General features: G+C 30.2%; 2 protein-coding genes across 2 annotated transcripts in view; one reads left to right on the top strand and one right to left on the bottom strand.

The window, feature by feature from the left end:
* LOC111631449 (importin subunit alpha-5-like) overlaps nucleotides 1–2054 on the bottom strand; it is a 25818-nt gene extending 23764 nt beyond the window's left edge. The window contains exon 1 of the mRNA XM_023375698.1: nucleotides 1925–2054. The gene's annotated coding sequence lies outside the window, so the exon portion shown is untranslated. The remainder of the gene's footprint in view (nucleotides 1–1924) is intronic.
* An 8251-nt stretch (nucleotides 2055–10305) lies between these two features.
* LOC111631457 (blood vessel epicardial substance-like) overlaps nucleotides 10306–25425 on the top strand; it is a 32210-nt gene continuing 17090 nt past the window's right edge. Inside the window, exons 1-2 of the mRNA XM_023375704.1 lie at nucleotides 10306–11093; nucleotides 17295–17402. Of these exons, the coding sequence (XP_023231472.1) occupies nucleotides 10528–11093; nucleotides 17295–17402 (674 nt within the window). The 5' untranslated portion in view covers nucleotides 10306–10527. The remainder of the gene's footprint in view (nucleotides 11094–17294; nucleotides 17403–25425) is intronic.

Below are 25425 nucleotides of genomic sequence, written 5' to 3'. Positions count from 1 at the left end.
AATACAGTACTGTAATTTTATACATTTCTTGTGAAAGAAACATTTCTTATTCAACGGCCATAAAAATTGTTTATATTAATGATGTATCCAAAGTTCAACAAATTTTTCGCAGAAAAATAACATCAGAAATCGCGGCCGCCATTTGGTGCACTGCTCCGCAACGAAAACAAGCTTAAGCAATGGCGACATCGAACGGTGCACACTCAGTAAGTAATCCTACAATTTTTTGTTTATAGCATAGTTTATACGGATTATTCCCAAAAAATTATACGTGTTTTGGAAATGTTAAGTCGAATTAGTCTAGAATCGATTAATTTTATGGAAGAAAACCTTTCAAACAGCCGTAGTCCGTAAACTTCACACGTGTCAGGCTGCGATTGGCTCATGTATTTAAGGATTCCCTACAACGCGAAATTCGTATAACGAGGAACGTATCTACACGTTATAGGGGGGTCTACTGTATGTTTAAAAAAGTTTCCAAGAAGACAGGAAATATAAATTTTTATTAAACAAAATGTTGATGTTTTTGATTAACATGTTAATTGCCATCCGATGCGCCAGCAGTCATACCAATCAGGCCCGCACACAGCCATACGATGTGCCAGCAGTTGGAACCAACTTTATAGATGTGCGCGAGAGGCCACCACTACGATGTAAAAGAACATCTTACAAATCCAAAATAATTTAACCTTAAGTGAAACTATATAGGTTATAGCAATGTCGGGCAGTCGAATGGCTCTGTACGGCCCTAACCAGCATGACCGCCAACATGTCACACAGCAGTCAACATGTTAACACCAATTGCTTAATAACATGATCCTTTTCATGATCATGTTATCAAACATCTGTCAAACATCTTTTAAAATCTTTGTTTGCTAACCCTTTTTTGGTAAGGTTCTTCTTTAATTTCATCTTCATTTTTTTTGCTTCACTGTAAACAAGTTTTTCTAAATAATCTACCGATAAACTATAACCTTTTGCATTTAATAAATTTCATACATCCTCTTTGTCCACATTTTCAAAATTTATTGAGGAATCTTAATTTCTAATCTATTGAATGTTTTCTTCCTCTATTACAATTTATTCTTTTTTCATACCTCATTATTACAGTACACCACACCAAAACACACTTAACAAAACACACAGGTAAGACCATAGTTTAACAAACATTCAAAATGCCGCAATCGAAACGTTCGTCATTCCTTCTTTGGACCACCAAATATTCACATCACAGCATTTCAAATGTTAATTTAACTACAATGGTCCGACGATAGAACAACAAACAATCCAAAAACATTAACCTTTTATTTAATAAAATATATCTCTCAACCCTCAAAACCTTACGGTCATTCTGCTAATCAACACATCTATAGAAAGTAATTACAACCCAAGAATCAAAATATTCGACTATTTCATACATGCTAATTATTGACAGTTACTAATAAAGCATTCAAATTCAAAGCAGTGTAAGAAACTTTTTTGAAAATGAAGAAAATAAAGATCAAAATGTATTGGATATTTAAATTAAATATAAATTTGGATATAATACATTAGACCTATAAGTAATCAAGGTATTTATTTGTGAGCCATACAAAAACTAAAGTAATCTTTTGTAATATCAAGATCACGTGTATCTGCAAATTCCATTTGTTCGAACAGTCAAACTAAAATAGAATATTACGAAACTTTTATAAAATACATCGACAAATTAAAACATTATTAAATTCAATTCACTAAATAAGGTCAAAATATTATTTTAAAAATTTCAATTCCGCTTTCTTATTACGAAATTTTAAATTGTTTCTATTGAATTATTAGGCCTAAATATATTAATATTAAAATTAAATAACGTTCGTTTAATTATAATAATCATTCAAGCTAAAAAGAATATTAATGAAAAATTCATAAAGATGTCATCACTTACTAATTTAAAATTCCTTTAAAAAAATAAATCAACGCCGTAACAAATTTACTAAACACCAAATAGCCGTTACGATAACCAAATGCTCTCTGTTCAAATTCGAAGACCGGTTTGAAAATGAATTGAAATCACTTCTGATTAGTTCAAAAATACTTATTTTAAATTTTGTCTTTTTTTTTAATTAAATAGTTTAATAATTATAATAAAAGATTAAATTATTTTATAGTAAATATTTATTACATTGTATATCAAATTATAAATTTTTAAAAAAATTAAATATGTAATGAATATTTACCAATCAAATTTCCGGTCCTCTTTTTTTTTTTAGTTTTGGTTTTTCGAAACTAAAATAAATTGAAGATTACAGTACTTAGTTTCTTTGCTTTTTTTAATTTTTTAAGAAATATAGTCTGCCATTTTAATTGAAATTAGAAATTTTTTAAAATCTAATCTGTGATTTGTGGGTGAAAAAAATATTAAATTATTTTACTTATTAGATATATATTGTATATCAACGAGCTAGAATCTAGCTCGTTGATATACAATATATATCTAATATACTGTACTAAATATACTGCTAGAACAACGAGTAGAATATATTACATAGAGTGGCTGAGCGACGCCACGTTGAAAGAAAATTGAATATACGTCCACCATCTTCCTTTTAGTTAAGGGCGTGCCATTTGTGTTGTGTGAAGGCAACGAGCTAGAGTATTCTAACTCGTTGTGTAAAAGTGTGCAAAGGAAAAAAGAGTTTTAACCCTTAACTGAGATGATGAGAGTCAAAATGACCCTACTTAGTTTTTTTTTTTTTTTTAATTTTGAAAATTAATAACAAGACATTTCTTTCTTTAACCTTTTATATAAACGTTTCTAAACGAAACAAAATATTTTGTAGCGACTATTTTGATTAAGTTAAATGCATTTCTAAACATTTTTAACTTTACTTTCCTGGCTGTTGTGTATACATAAATAAACAAGGGTATATGTGTGTGTTAGCGCTTATAGAAAATGAAATTTGGTGTGATAGCTTGTGTATAAGGAATATTGATGCTATTAAATTTCGGTGGTTAAAGGTCAGCTCCTTATTACTTCTTAAAAGGATTTTAACTTCGACAATGTGATTCATAACATGACAAAGATCAAAAGGTAATTTTTCCTTGTAAATATTTTTACATGTTGAAACCCAAATTTTTAAGATCTGGCTCTTATTTAAATTATAAAAATATTGATGTATAACTTATATTTATCACCCTATGAAAGTCATTACTAAGATATTGATTAAAAGAATTATCAAAATGTTTAAATTATAAAAATATTGATTAATAACTTATATTTATCACCCTATGAAAGTCATTACTAAGATATTGATTAAAAGAATTATCACTTTGGTTATGCAGTACCTAAATTAATTATCCTACTTAACCAGTTATTTTGACAAAATAGCTATGAATCATTGCATTAGGAATGCCTCTCAACTAAGCACTCTTTGTGAATCATAAAAATAAAAATAAACAACCACTACAAGTTATATAAATGTGTGAAAGAATTAGGAAGTTATAAATAAAGATTGTCCTTCATCTGTAATTTTCATAATCNAACTCCAACACTTTTTATACAGTCTTACGTTCAATGTTAGGGGTTGATAAATAGAGATCAGAATAAATCTGCTTCGCTTAGGAAAGAAAAGGGAATAACTTAATCACACAGTTGAATTAATTAATTTATGACAGTTTATTGAAGCACCAATTTACGACAGACTATAAAAAATTTATTTTTCTATATAATATTCTTAATCGCAAAAAAGCCAAATCTGGCAATTTTGCTCAGAACTAACTGAAGCGCCACTTGTAATCGTCCAATGCGCCACGTTTTGGCCACCCCTGCTCTAACTCACCCCACAAATGTTCTATTGGGTTTAGGTCAGGACTCTGAGCAGGCCAGGGAAGACAAGTGACATCCATATCTTGATACCACTGCTTGACAGAGTATGCAACATGACATGGAGCATTGTCATCCTGGAAGTAACATTCATCCATTCCATAAAATTGCCAAAGCACAGGAAGAACCTGATTGTCCAAAATGTTTATGTAGGCGTAGGCATTCAATTTACCAGGAACAACATGCAAAGGTCCCAGGCCATACCACAAAAACACCCCAAACAAGAACACCACCACCACTGAACTTGACAGTTGGAACAAAGCACTCGGGTAACAGACGTTCGCTTGGCATTCTCCAAACCCAAACACGCCCATCCAACTGGAAGAACGTGTAGAGTGACTCATCACTCCATAAAAGTTTTTCAGTGGTCAACAGACCAGTTCTGACGTTGCAAACACCAAGCAAGTCTGCTAGCTTTGTTGGATGGGGTTATGTTTAGTTTGTGTGTGGCAACACATCCATGGATATTGAGGGTGTGCAGTTCTTTCTGCAAAGTATTGGAGTGCACCATAACCCCTGCTGTCTGTTGAAACTCACTGTTGATGATTTTGAGTGGTTTCTTGCAGTTTTTTACAAACCTCACACTTCAGGACACACCGATCTTGTTCAGTCAGTTTACGGGGGCGACCAACATGTGCAATTCATGTCCCAACTCCCATAGTCTTCCACTTCTTCACATCACCAACAACAGGTGATTGTGGCTGTGATAATTCTACCACAATCACACAAATAGACTTGCCACAAATGTGACAACCAACTATAACACCTCTTTGAAAGTCACTAAGTTCCTTTCGTTTTGACATATTGTCAAAATTTCATGCAGAACTAATGATGTTACCACTTTGTATATCATATTTAACCTTATCAGATCACGTGCAAGCACTGGATTTGGATAAAATCTGATGAGTCGAATTTTATGCAAATCCACTGGTGTCAGGTCCATTATTGTAGGGTAGTGTAGTTATCTGCATTATTTGTACATGTTAAAAATATTTGAGAAAAGTGAGGTCTTTTAAAAAATAGTAGCAAATAGTGAGCAATCTGAAAAATCTGTATGTACAGTAGACCCCCTATAACGCGGGTTCCTATAACGAAGATTCCTATAACACGGCGGAAAAATTGCGACAATATTTGTATAAAGACACTAAAAGGGACGCGTAAAACGCGGTAAAACATCATCACGGACGAGCAGCCGAACTAATTTCCGCCGTCCAGCACCACGCTATGGAGAGTTTAGGCGAGTGAGTTGAGTTTACTATCATCTGTACAGTATGTAAATTAGGTATCGTAAGTCTAATACAGCACTGTAATTTTATACATTTCTTGTGAAAGAAACATTTCTTATTCAACGGCCATAAAAATTGTTTATATTAATGATGTATCCAAAGTTCAACAAATTTTTCGCAGAAAAATAACATCAGAAATCGCGGCCGCCATTTGGTGCACTGCTCCGCAACGAAAACAAGCTTAAGCAATGGCGACATCGAACGGTGCACACTCAGTAAGTAATCCTACAATTTTTTGTTTATAGCATAGTTTATACGGATTATTCCCAAAAAATTATACGTGTTTTGGAAATGTTAAGTCGAATTAGTCTAGAATCGATTAATTTTATGGAAGAAAACCTTTCAAACAGCCGTAGTCCGTAAACTTCACACGTGTCAGGCTGCGATTGGCTCATGTATTTAAGGATTCCCTACAACGCGAAATTCGTATAACGAGGAACGTATCTACACGTTATAGGGGGGTCTACTGTATGTTTAAAAAAGTTTCCAAGAAGACAGGAAATATAAATTTTTATTAAACAAAATGTTGATGTTTTTGATTAACATGTTAATTGCCATCTGATGCGCCAGCAGTCATACCAATCAGGCCCGCACACAGCCATACGATGTGCCAGCAGTTGGAACCAACTTTATAGATGTGCGCGAGAGGCCACCACTACGATGTAAAAGAACATCTTACAAATCCAAAATAATTTAACCTTAAGTGAAACTATATAGGTTATAGCAATGTCGGGCAGTCGAATGGCTCTGTACGGCCCTAACCAGCATGACCGCCAACATGTCACACAGCAGTCAACATGTTAACACCAATTGCTTAATAACATGATCCTTTTCATGATCATGTTATCAAACATCTGTCAAACATCTTTTAAAATCTTTGTTTGCTAACCCTTTTTTGGTAAGGTTCTTCTTTAATTTCATCTTCATTTTTTTTGCTTCACTGTAAACAAGTTTTTCTAAATAATCTACCGATAAACTATAACCTTTTGCATTTAATAAATTTCATACATCCTCTTTGTCCACATTTTCAAAATTTATTGAGGAATCTTAATTTCTAATCTATTGAATGTTTTCTTCCTCTATTACAATTTATTCTTTTTTCATACCTCATTATTACAGTACACCACACCAAAACACACTTAACAAAACACACAGGTAAGACCATAGTTTAACAAACATTCAAAATGCCGCAATCGAAACGTTCGTCATTCCTTCTTTGGACCACCAAATATTCACATCACAGCATTTCAAATGTTAATTTAACTACAATGGTCCGACGATAGAACAACAAACAATCCAAAAACATTAACCTTTTATTTAATAAAATATATCTCTCAACCCTCAAAACCTTACGGTCATTCTGCTAATCAACACATCTATAGAAAGTAATTACAACCCAAGAATCAAAATATTCGACTATTTCATACATGCTAATTATTGACAGTTACTAATAAAGCATTCAAATTCAAAGCAGTGTAAGAAACTTTTTTGAAAATGAAGAAAATAAAGATCAAAATGTATTGGATATTTAAATTAAATATAAATTTGGATATAATACATTAGACCTATAAGTAATCAAGGTATTTATTTGTGAGCCATACAAAAACTAAAGTAATCTTTTGTAATATCAAGATCACGTGTATCTGCAAATTCCATTTGTTCGAACAGTCAAACTAAAATAGAATATTACGAAACTTTTATAAAATACATCGACAAATTAAAACATTATTAAATTCAATTCACTAAATAAGGTCAAAATATTATTTTAAAAATTTCAATTCCGCTTTCTTATTACGAAATTTTAAATTGTTTCTATTGAATTATTAGGCCTAAATATATTAATATTAAAATTAAATAACGTTCGTTTAATTATAATAATCATTCAAGCTAAAAAGAATATTAATGAAAAATTCATAAAGATGTCATCACTTACTAATTTAAAATTCCTTTAAAAAAATAAATCAACGCCGTAACAAATTTACTAAACACCAAATAGCCGTTACGATAACCAAATGCTCTCTGTTCAAATTCGAAGACCGGTTTGAAAATGAATTGAAATCACTTCTGATTAGTTCAAAAATACTTATTTTAAATTTTGTCTTTTTTTTTAATTAAATAGTTTAATAATTATAATAAAAGATTAAATTATTTTATAGTAAATATTTATTACATTGTATATCAAATTATAAATTTTTAAAAAAATTAAATATGTAATGAATATTTACCAATCAAATTTCCGGTCCTCTTTTTTTTTTTAGTTTTGGTTTTTCGAAACTAAAATAAATTGAAGATTACAGTACTTAGTTTCTTTGCTTTTTTTAATTTTTTAAGAAATATAGTCTGCCATTTTAATTGAAATTAGAAATTTTTTAAAATCTAATCTGTGATTTGTGGGTGAAAAAAATATTAAATTATTTTACTTATTAGATATATATTGTATATCAACGAGCTAGAATCTAGCTCGTTGATATACAATATATATCTAATATACTGTACTAAATATACTGCTAGAACAACGAGTAGAATATATTACATAGAGTGGCTGAGCGACGCCACGTTGAAAGAAAATTGAATATACGTCCACCATCTTCCTTTTAGTTAAGGGCGTGCCATTTGTGTTGTGTGAAGGCAACGAGCTAGAGTATTCTAACTCGTTGTGTAAAAGTGTGCAAAGGAAAAAAGAGTTTTAACCCTTAACTGAGATGATGAGAGTCAAAATGACCCTACTTTTTTTTTTTTTTTTTTTTAATTTTGAAAATTAATAACAAGACATTTCTTTCTTTAACCTTTTATATAAACGTTTCTAAACGAAACAAAATATTTTGTAGCGACTATTTTGATTAAGTTAAATGCATTTCTAAACATTTTTAACTTTACTTTCCTGGCTGTTGTGTATACATAAATAAACAAGGGTATATGTGTGTGTTAGCGCTTATAGAAAATGAAATTTGGTGTGATAGCTTGTGTATAAGGAATATTGATGCTATTAAATTTCGGTGGTTAAAGGTCAGCTCCTTATTACTTCTTAAAAGGATTTTAACTTCGACAATGTGATTCATAACATGACAAAGATCAAAAGGTAATTTTTCCTTGTAAATATTTTTACATGTTGAAACCCAAATTTTTAAGATCTGGCTCTTATTTAAATTATAAAAATATTGATGTATTGAGGGTTAAGTACTACACTTACCACTTTAAACTCTGATCTTAACCTTTTTTTATAGTAATTAAATAAAATCTAGAAAACAGCTAAATTCGAGATGAAACAATTTAGATTTATATCGTTTATCTAATTGTCTAAATCTCAAATCTAGGGACAAACAAAACAATCCAGATTTATCCGAGAAAAATAGATTTTAAAGTGACAATCCTGCCCAACACATAGTACAGACTTCAATGTTTTGACTTAAAGTAAAATGGCGGTCTATATTACCCGTCGTTGCTACCAAGAGCGCTGTATCGTCTATACATAGACGATTTCGCCATCAAATCTGGTGGCTGTGACTGTGACCTTAGATATTTTTGGTGGCATCGACGGGTAATATAGACCGCCATTTTACTTTATGTCAAAACATTGAAGCAGTAGCGTAGCGTGGGTGTCAGCCGCAAGGGGCGGAGGAAAATTTCGCCGTCCCCTTATTTAGGTATCTCAATTTAAAAGACTAAAATTCAGTTTCGTCACAGAATAAGTAATGAAAAATTCCGTGCTAGTGTTGCCACCTTTTTAAAATCGCCGACCCTGACCGCAGGTGAGGTTTGTTCAAACAGAAGTTCCTGACGCATGCGTATATCATTTTGCAATGAAGAATAATTTGCAGTGCATGCTGGTTCTAAATCAGTTACAGTTAGCGACTAGGGAGACTTGGGTAGGAGTAACGCAAGTAATGTAGATGACTTAGCCCTATTGGATATTGGAGATGTATATGAGTACGAATGAATCGTACAAGCAAGAAAAAAAAAAGGTCGACAGGTCGCGCAAGATATCCCCGGACGGCTAATCGGATGGTGACACTATTCCCACAATTCCGTGTTCATTTGAATCGGTCCGAATCGTAGGTGCACGAAAATATGTAATAAAATGGTTCAAATTCTAACAAGATATTATTATTATTATTTATTGTCAAATTTTGCCGCACCCTAAAAAGTGCCGCCCGGGGCGGGCCGCCCCTGCCCCCCTACGCTACGCTACTGCATTGAAGTCTGTACTATGTGATGGGAAATAGTGTATAAAGTCTATACTATAGATGATTTCGCTATCAGGTCCAATAGATCATTTTACAAATCACACTTCCTTTCAATGTTGCTTTAAAGTGTATAATGTGATAATAGCGAGGTTGAGGCTGAAGTTTTAAACGCGAAAACGTGTACGTCGGACGTTCAGCGCCGCTTTCCTGTAAGCTTAGAAGTTTGACAATGGTGTTTAGAATGTCGAGCATGATTCCACTGACTATCCAAACACCATTGTCAAACTTCTAAGCTTACAGGAAAGCGGCGCTGAACGTCCGACGTACACGTTTTCGCGTTTAAAACTTCGGCCTCAACCTCGCTAATAATTCCTTCAAACTGTTTATAATTGAATAAACTAGAATAATTAGTAATGAATAAATCTGTAATGCACTGCCAATTCTGCATTTGAAAACCGAAATATTGTTTTATCAAAAATGACATTGGCATCGATACCAAAACTGTATATAATGAAAATTCTTTACACTACTATTACGGCCATTGACGTCGGAACAATTACTTGACGTCCCCGATATCACAACTTTCCATAGCAAAATAATTATGATGTAAAACGTAGTCATTGAATGAAGGTTTCATACTTCATTATGTTTCGTAGATGAAACGGTAATAATTTGAAAAGCATTGATCTAAGCATGCTTGATGGCAGTTTCTGTACCTGTAAGGTTACAGGTACTGTATAGTTTTGGAGATAAATGTAGAGACAAATTTTAACGCTGTAATAACATATATACAAGATATAAGTATGCAAATGAATAATTGATAAAACCAGAACGTTTATTTATCAATGATTGTTACCAAATCTGAAAATTTAATAAACAGAATCATTTTTAATTATCAAACAAATAACAATAATATATTAAACATGTATTATCGAAATTATAAAAATTTCACACAAAGTTTGACGATTTCATTATTTTCGTTAGTTGACGACAGATGGCGATGTTTGCAATCACTGGATGGAGATGGTTTTGCTAGATCGTGTGCATGCTTCATCAACGGAATGTTTTCGGAATCGTTTCGTTAGGATTTATTATGAGACGACTAAAGACAATTGAACCGAGTGAGAAATTTAAAGCAGTCGTAAGGATATACAGAAATTGCCAATCAGCAATGAAATAAATTTGAAGTTTAAAAATGGTAGTGAATTTATCAAAAGTATCCAATGTATCCGCATCATTCAATAACCTGACTATCAACGAAGAAACTATTTTTGGTCAGAAATTAAATTTTACTCTCGCGTCAGATCTCTTCAGCGATGGTATTTGTAGAGATGGATGGTTACCAACTAATCATATATTATTTCAACTTGCAAATACATTCCTCTTCTTGTCATATTTAGCACCTACAGGAATTCATGGATTATTATATTTAAGATCTTGCTTAGCCTTAGGATGTTTATTTTTTGCACTTTGGGGATGGATCATCTTATGTGCCTTGGATACATTTGTATGGAATTTCATGTTTACCATTATTAATCTCATACATATTGCTATTATCTTGTACATGTTGAGACCGATTCACTTTAGCCGTGACATCGAACTAGTGTATCGGTTACTATTTAAACCTCTGAGAGTTTCGAGACATCAGTTCAAGAAAGTGTTAGATTGTATGAAAGAGATATTGGTCTTGAAACCTCAAGATCCCTATTGCATTGAAAAAGTTACGAGGGTAGAGAGATTATCTTTGGTGCTAACTGGAAGGTGAGAGTTTGAATATTTTGTTAAGGATCTAATGATGCTGTTTGGTTTTCTGCATGGTAATTTCTCAGTGGAATGTGATAATACGTAAACTTTAACAATGTATTTGGTCTGTCGTATATTCTAATGGGATCTTTTGGATCATATAATTATCGACAATGATGATGAATCTTTAATTATATGATCTAAAGGATAGTATATACAGATGTTTGGAAGTTCCAGTTATAAACTTCTAGGACTTGTAGAGGGGAGTGAGTACATAATATTTTGATTAGGAACCCATGTCCGGAAACGTACCGTTTCCATTTTATGACAGTTTCAATTCAAATTTTTAACTCTTCCACTTCTAATTGAGGAATTTGAATTAGCCATGACGCAGTGCAATTATTGGGTAACTATTCGAAAGGAAACATAACAAAACATCCATTTATCACTTACATAAAAGTTACTTTGAGACTTTTCGCTTTCCCTCAGCATAAGTGGAAGTGTTAAACATCTGAATTAAAACCGTCGTAGAACAGAAACAGTATGTTTCTGGACATGGGTTCTTAATCAAAATATTATGTACTCACTCCCCTCTACAAGTCCTAGAATAAATTGTTTGCTATTATATTGGGTGTTCGGGAATTTCCGAACACCCAATATAATAGCAAACAATTTATTTATGTTCCAAGTTAACAAATTAAAATTTAAACTGTATTCTCTCTGAATTATTTAAATAGATTTGAGGTAATGTGATAATTCTTGAGTTTTTATTGATGATGCAGACTATTTCATTTCTTATAAAAGTGATAAGTTTGTAAAGTGTTAGTTAACTGCCCTATTTTCTGTTTTGTCACTTATTTAGCATTTAAAATTTTATAAGCAGTTTAAATAAATACAATTTGAATTATTAAAAATTAGATAAGGACATTCTGGTAAGACTATTGTTTTCAGAGGCATCTGCACCCAGCAAAGTTTATAGATAGACCCTTGTATAAGCAAAAATTCCAGAAGAAAACATGTGTCCAGAAGTAATTCTTAATGAGATATTCTGCTCCAAAATTTTCCTTGTGCCATCTCTGGTTAGACTAGACACACCCAGAAGGATACAAGTTATATGTTATCAAGCCTTAAGTGGGTGTAAATAAATTAAATACCTTTTAATCCTATAATGACTTTCAATATGTGAAAACTTTCTGGCTAATTATATAGTTATCTTCTGATTTTTGAATGAGAAATTTTGATCTGAGTATAGTTTGAAAGGTGATTAATATAACCTATATTTTCAAACTATGTAAATAATATGGTACTGTACATAAACAATAATTTTGTGAGATTAAATTAATTTTACAGATAAAAAATAATAGCAATTCAAACATAATGATGCTGTATGTTTTTAATGCTTACTACTGCCATTTCAATATCATATTTGAGAAAGTGCAACTGCTAATGAATGGTGCTACTAAAAATAGTGAGGTTGTGGCTGAAGTTTTCATTTCTAAAATGTGAACGTTGAGTGCTGCTGTCTTGTAAACGGTGCTCAATGTTCAACATTCACGTTTTAGAGATGAAAACTTCAGCTGCAACCTCGTTAATATCACAGTTTGTGGTTACACAATTCATTTTATGTTTTCATCTATTATGACAACTCTGAATAATTATGGGCAGAATATTGGTGATAGCACTTATCATAAGCAGTCTTGCTTCCTGTTTAAAAATTGCATTGAAATTATAACAGAATATAATTTAAATACAGAGCTATTTCTAATTATAAAAAAAAAATAATTTGAATCTCTTAGTTTTTATCTGTTCATCATAAATAAATAAGATTACTATATATGAACTATATAATTTACTTAAAGTTTGAAAATAAATATTAAATTATTAGTCATTCTTAAAACTACTTTGGCCAAAGTTTTAAATAATTGAGCAATAAATAAACAAAAGAATATATAAGTCCTTAATCATTTTTTTCATTTGCCATTTGAAAATATGCAAATTTTGTTCATCCCAATATAAATTCTGAATCATTCAAATTCTTATCTGATAAACTAATTACTCATTAAAAAAGTCTAATTAATTAGTCTATCAGTTTTCAATTCTAAAGTTTTCTAAAACACCATTTCTCAAACTATGGATTGCATTAAAATTTTAATGGGTTGCAAAAAAATATTACCTTCTGCAAAAATATTTGCAATACTTGTATTACAGAAATATTTTCTAAGAACAATAGAAGCATTTGTTAATTACCGTTCTTTAAGTCATGTGGCAAAACCTTTGAATTACATCTCACATAATTTTTTTTTATTTTTTAGATTTTATACAAAATTTCAGATGCAAAGTAGTTAGGTGTAACAGACCAAATAAATGCTTAAGCATAAAAAAATGAATGTTATAGAAATGTCTAATGTTTAGAAATGTTACTGTATTAAGCCTGTAAATTGCAAGTTTATTCATTGTTAGAAGACTGAAATGTTAAATTTGTACTAGCTTATCATAAATATTAATTGTTCTTTTTAATTCAGAAAATGAATGAATGTAACTATTTTCAAATTTGATGAAGTTCTAGAATTTGATGTATTCAATTCAGCAGTATAATTTTAAACATTACAAAAATTGATTAGCATTCTGCTGTTCAGTTCCAGCTGCATCTAAATATGTATGCAATGAGTATTCGAATCAAGCTTCTTCAGGCATAAGAAGAAACTTGATAGGGACAAACAAAAATATTTGAGATTTAAAATTAAAGTTCTTATTCTAATAACATTAGTACAAGTGACACTTTTTTTTGAAAAATACTATTAAAATATGGCAGAATTAATTGCTCTATATTTAGATAATTGTAAGATTACAGAAATCATTGTGTTTTCTTCTAGTAAGTTCTAACTTACATCTAAATTTTTTATAATATTCTGGATGTAAAAGAGTAACCAGAAAATAATTATCACCTAATGCTGTAACCCTTAGCTTATAGTATTGATTGATAGAATTGTTATCTGAGTTTAGCTGTTACTCATTAGATGATTAAAAAAAATATCAGTACACTAAGACTGATGTACATGAGCAATAAATTAAGACGGCAATAAATATCAATAACACGTCAACCAATTATATCTGATGATTGTCAAGATCAAGAGAGACAACTGGTTGAACCAGTTGTGGGTGGTGATTGTTATTTTAATTTTTCCAGCAGTGCATATGAACTTTAAATTTCTTTATAAGTTGCAACATCTACAAATTTTAAAATCAGTTATGAATTTGTGGTGATGTCTATAGTATTTTTTATTAAAATGTCTCATGGAAAAATCCATTTATAGTAAATGTTTTTGATTTGTATCATACTGAAAAATATGTAAAATTTTTCTAGTGCACTCTATATACAAAATTAAAAACATACTTTAAATTGTGAATAGCTGCATACAATAATAACTATTATGCTAAGACATAACTTAGCTATTAATTGATCAAGGTATAATAAATTTTTATACAGATGGATTTCTTCTCATTTTTAAAATATATTTTCTTAATATTTGTGGCACCCATAGTCATCTCTTGCAGTGCACCATGGGGCATTCTTTGAGAATCTGATTTAGAGATTCTAGAATAAAATAATTTTATTGAGTTTCTGAATGAAATTTCACTTTATTAATATTTTCAATGTTATGTACTGGTACTGTACATTTCTATCTAAACTGTATAACAATATAAAAACTGAATATCTTATGAGCAATACAATTTTTATTTTGCTCTTGAAGTTCCAAAACAAATTCTTGCAGCTTTTTTTTTTATTAAAAAGATTGTTTAATATAAAAGAGAAGCAAGTTTCTAATTCTATTTTTAGCTAGCTACATTGATATCAAGGAATAGAATAATTGTTATTAATTTATTTATAGTAATTCACATTTTTCTAGAAGTTTTTTAATTAAATAAATATTTTTGGCCTCTTTCGATCTGCCATCCTTGGTTACATTCACTATGGGGAGATTATCCATTATAAAATGGAACACTTCAATTTATACAATTTAAGGCAGAAAAACTGAATTTCTTTTGCATTTTAAAATTGAACAGAGTTTAAACTGAACTTGAATTCTTCAGATTTTCAAATTCAGGAATTTAATGTATAATGAAATAACACACAAACACTGTTATCTATATATATAAATGAGGATGCTTGTTTGTTTTCTATACACTTCTAGGCTGTTTGACCAATTGCTCCGATACTCAGCAGTTACGTTCAAATACTTCTAATTTAGATCGTGTTGTACATCCACCCCAAATTATTTATTGGATTTCTATATATTGATTAATTTCTGTCTAATTTTCTATCTAATTTGATTGTTGGCTTTACACATCTATTGGAAAAAATTTAACAAAATACAGGTATACCTCGCCTTACGTCGGTAATTGGTTCCAGGAAAGCGACGTAAGTCGAATTTACTTCTCTCCCAATCTACTTGTCACTAGGCTAAACCATAAATTACCATTCCTGGTTCTGTATTTTATTTATTAAGCTTACAAACAATTTTATTAAATTTTAGTTTTTAATATAGTACAAAAAAAGTAATCTAAATTTACGAATGCATGTACTGTAAATACAGTACATACTTGTATATGTATATATTTTAATGTGATTTTATGTGCTTTAAACGCTTTTCTAGTGATATTACGACTTCAATATTTGTGGCAAACAGACGTAAAGTCGAATAAAATGACTTAAACTTGATTTTTATTTTTCCATATACTTTTTTGACAAACGACGTAACTCGAGGTATACCTGTAATTAACTAAATGTAATTCTTACAAAAACAGATATAATTTTTAAGCATTTATATTACATTAACTGAATTATTGCAACAATGATATAGTTTGAAATTCATGTGCCATTACACCATTACTGTGACTAGTAGTATATAAGACTTGCCCGTGTGGAGTGTAGTGTTTTGCCCCTGTACATCATACTTTTCCTGTTAACAACAGAGTCATGTCAGTTATGTATCTAACTCTGTTCAGGAAAAACTTTTTGAATTGAAATAATGTGACTTGCGATACAAATCAGAAGTTCATGTATAGTTAATCTGGTCCTCTTTCTCTTATTATTTTTATGTCTGGTCTCAACTTTCATTTCTCTAACTCCGTTCTCAAGATCAAGGTAGGACAGAGACGGACAGATGACAGTGGAAATTTATAAGTCTACAATTTTTTCAAATTGCAGCACAATAATTTTTCTATAAATTCAATATTTATGAGAATATACTTTCAACATAGTTTATACAATCTGTTGCCAAAATTTAAACACTTTATCATCACTTAAAAGGAATTATTCTAGCATTTTTACAAGATTTTTTTTATTTAAACTAGTTTTATATGAAGTCTTTTGGATGTTAAGGTTAGCAAAGGCCTTTGATCACATGCAGGACCATCACAACCCATCCAACACAGATCACTTTTCAAATATTAATAGTAGAACAGTATTATTAATTAGTAGTCATTTATCACCCTCTCCTCCAGGAGGAGGTCAATGACTGCTTTTGATCAAATTACTTTGACCCTCTTCTGCAACAGTTCTTTCTATTGGATCAATGGTATGATGGCATTCAAATAGGAAAATTACATAATGTAAGGTAAGCACAAAATATGATTTAAATGGTTTTTGAGGGTGCCTAAGTTTAATTGTGTGGTCTGTTTTTTCCAAAATTTGGTTGGTTGATATATTACTGTTTGATATTTGGCTATGAATGGTACTGTTTCTTAGAGTTAACATTAGAAAATATTATATCTGAAAAAATTTAAGATATAATAAAATTTTAGCCACTGCTTCTATTTTGTCTATTTGAATCGAAACTGCAAGAAAATTCTTTTACTTTGTGTTGAAACTAAAGAAGAAGTGGCTAAAATTTTTTGCCCAGCTGTGGTTTCTCCTATAGTGCAGAGCACACAGAATCATTCTGAAGTGCATTTCTCTCAGGTGCAGCTTGTAAACAACACTTTCCTGGATGAGTCATGAAGGTATATCATAATTAAAGGAAAGTTACAAATTGATAAAAATTCATTAACTTAGTACTTGATTGTTTGTTGCCCTCTTTATTAACTTTCATCAACTATTCATTAACTTCCTTGTTGAAATTTACAACATTAGGCTTGGTTAAATCTTTTAACAAATATTAAAATTTATAATTCCATAAATTATTAGAAATAATGGCTCTGGGTCTTTACATGCATAAGAGGAATTTGGGAAAAATGGCTTGCTCTAGCCTGTGAATACCAAGTCTTCTGGAAGGGAGTCCAATACCAAGCCTGTGAATACCAAGTCCATCAGCATCCCTGTGTTTTGTAAGTTTGGTCATTGTATTTTATAAAGAAGATGTATCAGTCTGCTTTAAATTTGTTTGAATTATGTTTCAATTTAGAACAGACAATCTCTCCACAGTGAACATAGCCTGAGGTTGACATATCAAAAGAAGCCAAAAACATTTGCTTAATTAAAAAACTGCTGGAAAGGTATAAATTGTTAATTACTTTAATTATCCAGTTAGTGTATTGAATACAATTCTTTATAAAACTCATCCCTACCATCAAACTTAAGCTTTTTGCTATTTTATAATAGTTAAAAATATAAAAAGTTTTTAAATAAAATATAACAGAATCCACCAAAATTTTAATGTTGTCAGAAAAGTTGAGTGAAACTTTTTGCTGGTTTATTGTTTAAATTATGAACATTATTTCCTGATGAAATTTTTAATTAATTTAAAAAGAAAATTGTGATTTCTTTAAAATTCCTAGGGAATTTTTAAATTGCTTAGAATGTACAGTATTCAAATAGTTATTAATTTTATAATTTTTTTCAAAGTTAGTGTAATACAATTTTTATTGTATTTTAGAACAAAAGAATTATTATTGAATGCATTTCAGTAAAAGAGGAAATGCAAAGACAAGGCCACTGGCAATATGCCATTTTATTCTGAATATATTTATTGTGTTTATTTTCATTTTTAAAATGTTAATTTTTTGTTTATATTTTATTTTTTAAAGCCAAAACACTATTGTTAAAATTTAATAACTGATATAAAACATAACATTACATAAAAAACATTTTTTTTTACAATAGTTATTTAAGGACTATTTTTATACTTATTATTTTCTCTTATATAATACAAGTAAATTGTGTAATATAGTTGTTTGTATGTTGTTAAGAACAATTGATTTAAACAATGAAAGAAACAGATTCAAAGAAAATAATTCTTTTTTTTAATTGATCAAAATAATAATAATTTGCATTAGGCAAGTTTGCCTAATGCAAATTAATTCCTAGAATTAATCAATTCCTAGAGTTTCCTAACTAACTTAAGTAAATTCCTAGAGTTTACAAAAATTAGTTGTTAGATTAATCATTATTAGCCTATTATATTTGGTAATTGAGAATTAGAAGGTAATGTAACATTTAAAAATAATTTTTTTTACAAATACAGTAATTAGATTAACAAAAATAATTCTATTTGTGCACCAGTATTAGTTCATAAAATACCTAAACTTGTAAATTAACAAATTTTTAAAAGTAATTATACAAATATAATGTAGTAACATTAAATGCATTATGTAGAAAATAATAGGATTTTTCATCTTCAATTTCATTTTTCATCTTTTATTTACCAAATACAAAGTTAGATTTTCTTCTAACTTTGTATTTGGTAAATAATTTGTAATTTGTGAACTTTATCGTGTAAACAAAACAAAGAAAATAAATTTGTAAAATTGTTTATTTGAAAATATCAAGGCTGAATATTTAATAAGATAAATTAGTTATTAGAAATTGTTAATTTATTAAGCTCTGAAACAACCATATATTTTTTCCCACATAGAAAACTTAAAATAAAAATATAAAATATTTACATTACATATACATTATGTCTGCTTAAACATTTATCCAGGAGCAAAAGAGATTTTTCCAGTATTAGTTAAGTTATGTTATGAACTGCAGTCGACACAAATATACAAGATATGCATTCATTCCATCACTATCTGCAATCAACACAATCTTCAGATTATCCACACATGATTTGAGTAGTGCAACATAATAATAAATTTACAGCATGATGAACCACAACACCTTCAGCACATTTCTATAAAATGTGCTGATGAAGCATTGTTTCCTTGAATGGAATGTATTGTACATTACAATGTGCATTACTGGACAGATCATAGTCCTCAAGACACATAACATACAACTTTGTGTGTTTTACCCTTAATGTATGCTGTGGAATTTGGAGTAAGCAACTTCTTTGTTCCATTATTTATTGATGGAACTCTAGCAACTGATCTTGATAATGGGCAAATGATTTGACAACTTGACATTGGTGCAACTGCAGTAAGTTTGCTAACAGCACAATGGCACACGACTTCATTTCAGGACAGATTTGTATCAGTGGCTTGCAGAGTAGTTTTGCAACTGCTGGATAAGACATGACCCTGTTCTATGACCAGGCCTGCCATAAGCAGGCATGCAAGGTATGCACCGCACACAGGGGACAGCAAATCGAGCAATCGATCATGTAATATTCAAAGTCATTGTCATAATACCCACCCTAATTATAGCATAAGAAATGTCCTCATGGAGAAAAAAATCCAACCGGCGCGTAATTACTGCAATATAGATTACTATATTATATAATATAATATATAGATTACTCAGTAATTACAATATAGATTTTTTTGTTCATGGATAGATGTTAAAGTGGCTACCTTGTATACACTTGGGTTTCCCATTTACGTTTTAGGCTTTGATTTTTAGCATGTAAAAAAAGTGGCTGGGTCATGGCTTACTCAGTGTGCATGCAACTGCATATTTGGATACTATACCAGATATCATTGGTATATATCCAAATATAAACATCCATTAACCAGTACAGACTAAATTGAAATTTTGTTGCAGTCTGTAGAGATGTCTTCAATCCTTCCAACTTGGCTTTCATTAAAATTTTTGCTTTTCAATCAGACCTCTTTTCTCTATGTTAGGGCTTCTTAAACTATGGGTCGCAACCCCATTTGGGGTTGCTTAGCGAAATCTTGGGGTTGCAAGATTTTAATACAAAATATTGAAAATAATTTGTGAGAGTTTGAAAATGGCACGCTTTGTGTCATAGGTTTCGTGAGTTGCGCTTTGTGTCACTTCTGGTGCAGCAAGACAACAATTCAGGAACACTGTAGTGTGAACTAGTGTAGTGTTGTCACTATTCAATGTATTCAGTTGTCTCTGTTCCATTGTAACACAAGAGTGAACTGTGATAGTACACCATTATTGTTTTTGCAAATTTGTATAAATCTTTATTTTATATTTTTTTGGGTCACGAAAAAATCACAATCATAAATGGGGTTGTGAATAAAAAAAGTTTAAGAAGCCCTGCTATATGTGATGGCAATCCGCTCTTGAAACATTGAAGAATGCAATATATGGTCTGTTTTGAAATTCCTTCATTTGCAAAATGGTTTACAGTAAACTTTTCCTAATGTTTTGTTTAATGTGTAAAAATTGTATACTCTTACACATAAAGCATCTTCTTTTGTTGCCATTTTGAAAGAAGCAGAAAATTAAATGCAGAAAATATTCTAGAATGTTTTACAGCATTCCACATACATTCAAATTATTGTATGTGCTGCATAATTAAAAATTATTGACTGTTTGCTACACAACTGCTCTGTACAAAGATAGCGACAGCTGTCTTTGTAAAGAGAATCATCTCCTATGCTGGAGATCTGAGATATTTGTGTGGATTTTTCCAGACACTCATTATTCTATATTATATTTCAAATTTAAAAACACTTGTTCTTTTTTAAGGAATATAGTTGTTTTATTCAAGTTCTAGAAGTTTACAACTGTTATTAGCTGGCTGAAGCTTAAAGCAGGTCAAAGACTTCCCACTTAAGATTAACAGGATTTGGCTTCCATAATAAGCAGTAAGAGAAACATATATTGACTAATGGTGTCAAGATACAGAGACTGTTTATTAAATTTGTAATAATGGTGAAGGCTATTTTATAATAAAATAAGTCCTGAATAAATATAATGTGATTTCAAAATTTGCATACAAAATTACTTATGAAAATTTTTCCATTTTGTCAAAAGTAGCTTATTAAGAAATGCTTTGTTGCTTGTACTCCAATCTTTAGCTCTAGGTTATGAAGTAGTAGTCCAGCTGGTTCCATGAAGTTTAAAATCTCCACTGGGTACATTACTTCCTGATCTGCTGCAAAAACAGAATCAATGGACTTGTACGTTGTGCAAGTTCCTGGAAGTTGTGCTTAGATATGCAAATTCAGTTCAACACATTTCTTTTTTAGATGCCAACATTGCTCTCTTGTATATGCATTTGTGGTTTATGTAGTGTTATCAAATTAATATCCAGATCTTCAGTGAATTTGCCATCACCGAGATGCAAAAGTTGGTTAGCAAAATTCTCTGAAGATGTCTCCCAATAGATGGAACCTTATATTCATTGAAAGGAACAACTTTTTAGCATCATTCCACAGTGATGATGCCTTTAGGCTTTATATCATTTAGATAAAATTTAATTTTAACTAAATGATGATCTCATAATTAGCAAAGTACATTAAATTAAAATTACAACAGATTTCAAATTAATGGTTAATAATTTTACATATAATTTCACTCTTTATTTATTAATTTTAAGTAACTTTAATATGCTTTATATGATCACATAATAAATAAATCAAATCCTTGCTTGTTTCAGAAAGTCAACATTTTTTTTTTTTTTACTAATGTTTTCTTTTCTCTAATAAAAGAACAATGTAGAATAGATTGAGCTGAAGATGGTCAGATTTTAATTGAAAACTTTTTAATAAAAATTGTTGACTTTCTGAAAAAGTGCTGATTTGATTTGATTTATTTGCAAGATGGTCTAAACACACTCAAAAGCTGGAACTTTTAATTAAAAATACTTCACACTACTTATACTTACTCCATCACATAAAATTTAGTGAATGCACCAATGTTTTCATCCACCTTATGTGCTGGATTAAGTATAAGAAGTGTGAAATGTTTTTATGCAAAGATGATGTCAGGTTTTGTGAATTTTTATTACATAATTTCTTGCATAAGTTTATTTTACTAAACTAATATTGCATTTGCTATATGCATTTGTGTTAAAGAATGAAACACAAAAACCTGGACTAAACTTATAACTTGACTGTTTTATTATTTTGCTATATTGAATGTGGAAACTGTTTTTCTCCCTATTAAAAGTATGACTCACTTAAATTTTTAGCTTTGGCTTAACAAAGTCTTGCATTATCAGATTTTACAGATCATTAAATAAAATGTTCGTTTGTAAAGAATAAAATTTGATTTAGATTTTTCTCAATAATTATTCTCAAATATAATTATTACAAAAGAATTGGATGAAAAAAATGTGCTCATGATACTACACTTTCTCTTTATGAATGTAACCATAAATATAATTTACAAGTTAATATTTATTATTAATGACAGCAATATTGGCTTACTTAATTGAAAATATACTATGGAATTTTATTAAACAATAAAATTCTACAAGTAATTAATATTTAGCTATTATTTAAATTAAATAATTGTTTTGTAGTGTTGATCCATGAACCAGCAGTCCTCATTGAAGGAGTTTTGTTTCGGGCACGATATCTCGGTTCGACGCAACTGGTTTGTGAGGGCCAGCCGACTAAAGCCACTCGTATGATGCAAGCCGAGGAAGCTGTCAGTCGGATAAAGGTAACATACTCTTAGAAATTATTTTAAATTGATTTGCAAAATTGATACTGTAATATACATAAATTATTTTTAACATTTTTGGAGTAAGTATAACTGCAAATACAATTATTGTATAAATATTTTTGTTGTTTTGTACTAAGTTTGAATTAAAATTTTTTAACATAATTATGGTTTTCTTGCATGCTTACCTGCAGTCATTGGTAAGTGCACTTTTAATAAATGTATTCTTTTATGGTTTATTGAGTTATATTTTATATATGTATATTAAATGTGCTGGGTGTGTGAAAAGTTACTGTGTAATGATCAATTTGTAATGACATTAAAGTTACATGTATGGTACAGTATTGCATATGAGACCTGTAATTTGCATGCAATACTCTATGTATAAGTTTAATGTCATTACACATTTTTCTGCACAGATACCTTTATAAATGAATCTTTGTATATACAGTATATATTTATTGGAAGTTGTTAATAAATATGAAAAATGTGTAATATTCTGTGGATTAATAGAGTTTAAATTTTATAATCTATAAAATGTTATAAAATCTAAAAACACTCCATACCAAGCAATGTTACAAAATTAACAAGATAATTGTGTATTAGCATTACAGAAAAGATTTCTGTAATGCTGATAGATAATTGTCTTGTTAATTTTGTATAAAATGTTTTATCATAAGATGGTCATAACCTAGGGTTCACCCATATTTAAAGTATTCAGTTTTTATTTGAAAATGAAACAAACCATAGATACAACTGTCATATATTTCTACCCCTGCCATGATGTGATTTAGATGTCCCCACCAATACAATGTTTTGTCCATTACAAGTGTTGCTGCCTGTCTGGTATTTGCATCGTGTGTCCAGGTGTTTGGGCTTTAAGAAATTTTGGAAAATCATCAATAATTAATTTTTAATAATATAGCTGATTTTATAACTGATTAACAAACAGTTTGATAATTTAATTAACAAGTCATTTATAATAACATCTCCAGAGTAGTGGTCCAGATACTGATCCTTGAAGACATCCTATATTTAGGGAGCAGGTTTTTTTTAACAAAGCCAATTTAAGCTTAGTTGTTCTGTCTTTTAAGAAATCCTTGAGCAAATAGAAAATATTTTGCGGTGCTGTGGTATCTTTGATAATATATGGTGGCCCTCAATTTTTAAACTTATTAAACGTGCCTCTGATATCTAGAAATATTAACAGAGATATCAATCTTTTCTTCTTTCCTTGATGTAGAGTATCACACAATTTAACAAGGGCATTCCTATGGGATATTGGGCATGAAACCATATTGGTCATTGCTCAAAAACTTTCCATGAGATGAAATTTTAAACAAAAACAAAAAATTTGTATGGGAAATGGCAATTCATGATACATCCACTCATGATACAACTACTGTTTGATAGAATGCATTATTCATGTAATCTGGGGTATGCCTATACTTTGTTTAGTTCATTCCAAAATATCTGTTATATTACTGGAAGTGCTTTCTTATAATATATATATATATAACATATTAATTAATATTTTTGGAACCCTATCGTGAATTATATAATTCTGAAACCATTCATGCAAGTTTGATTTAAAAAACTTCTTATTTTGAATTAAATCTATATTTTTTTTCTCATTGATTTATTCATTGTTCCATATGTTTTGTTGATTTATTCTAAAATTATATCAAAAACATTTAAAAAAAGGATTGAATACTAGAATTTAGACTGTTCTATGTTAGGTTTTATTTTACTGAGTAAATTAGTAAATTAATCTTTAAAGTTTCTTTAAAAATTTGCTTATTGTAGTACTATATGAAAAGATTATATTTTTTGCTTGAAGTTTTATATACTTGTATATACAGTATAACCCTGGTAATCTTTCATGAGTCAGGACTGAAGATGTGACGGATTTGCAAATATACAAGGACGGTTTTTTCAACCTCCAATGGTTCATAAAAAAAGATGATGAGTGTAAATAACAATATGAATTTATTACCAAAATTTAGGTACAAACATGGTTACTTTTCAACATAATCACCGTGAAGATTGAGGTATTTGTCGTATCTGTGAATGAGCTTTGCAATCCCCTCTTCATAGAATGTTGTTGTCAGTGACTTGAGATGGGCCTTAATGTTGTTTTGAAAATCATCATTAGTCTCAAACCTCTGCCCTTCTAACCACGTTTTCAGTTCAGGAAAGAGGTGGAAGTTGCTCAGCGCTAAATCGGGGCTATATGCTGGGTTTTTAAAAAGTTCCAAGTTGGGTGGAAGTCATCACACACCTTTAAATACCCAGCGTATAGCTCTGATTTAGCGATGAGCGACTTCCACCTCTTTTCTTATTCATAGAATGTTTCCTGGTGGCAAAAGCTATGAATAAGGGATTGCAAAGCTCGTCCACAGATACGACAAATACCTCAATCTTCACGATGATTATGTTGAAAAGTAACGATGTTTGTACCTAAATTTTGGTAATAAATTCATATTGTTATTTACACTTGTTTTTGTTTTATGGACCATTGGAGATTGAAAAAACCACCCTCATATCTATTATGTTGAATATATTAATTTGTAGAATCTAAGATATTGTAGAATTCTCATT

The sequence above is a fragment of the Centruroides sculpturatus genome, unplaced genomic scaffold (genome assembly GCF_000671375.1).
Source record: "Centruroides sculpturatus isolate CEXI.00-Female unplaced genomic scaffold, Cexi_2.0 scaffold750, whole genome shotgun sequence".
Classification (NCBI taxonomy): Eukaryota; Metazoa; Arthropoda; class Arachnida; order Scorpiones; family Buthidae; genus Centruroides; species Centruroides sculpturatus.
The sequence above is the reverse complement of the archived record's forward strand: the minus strand, read 5'-3'. Positions and strand labels throughout refer to the sequence as shown.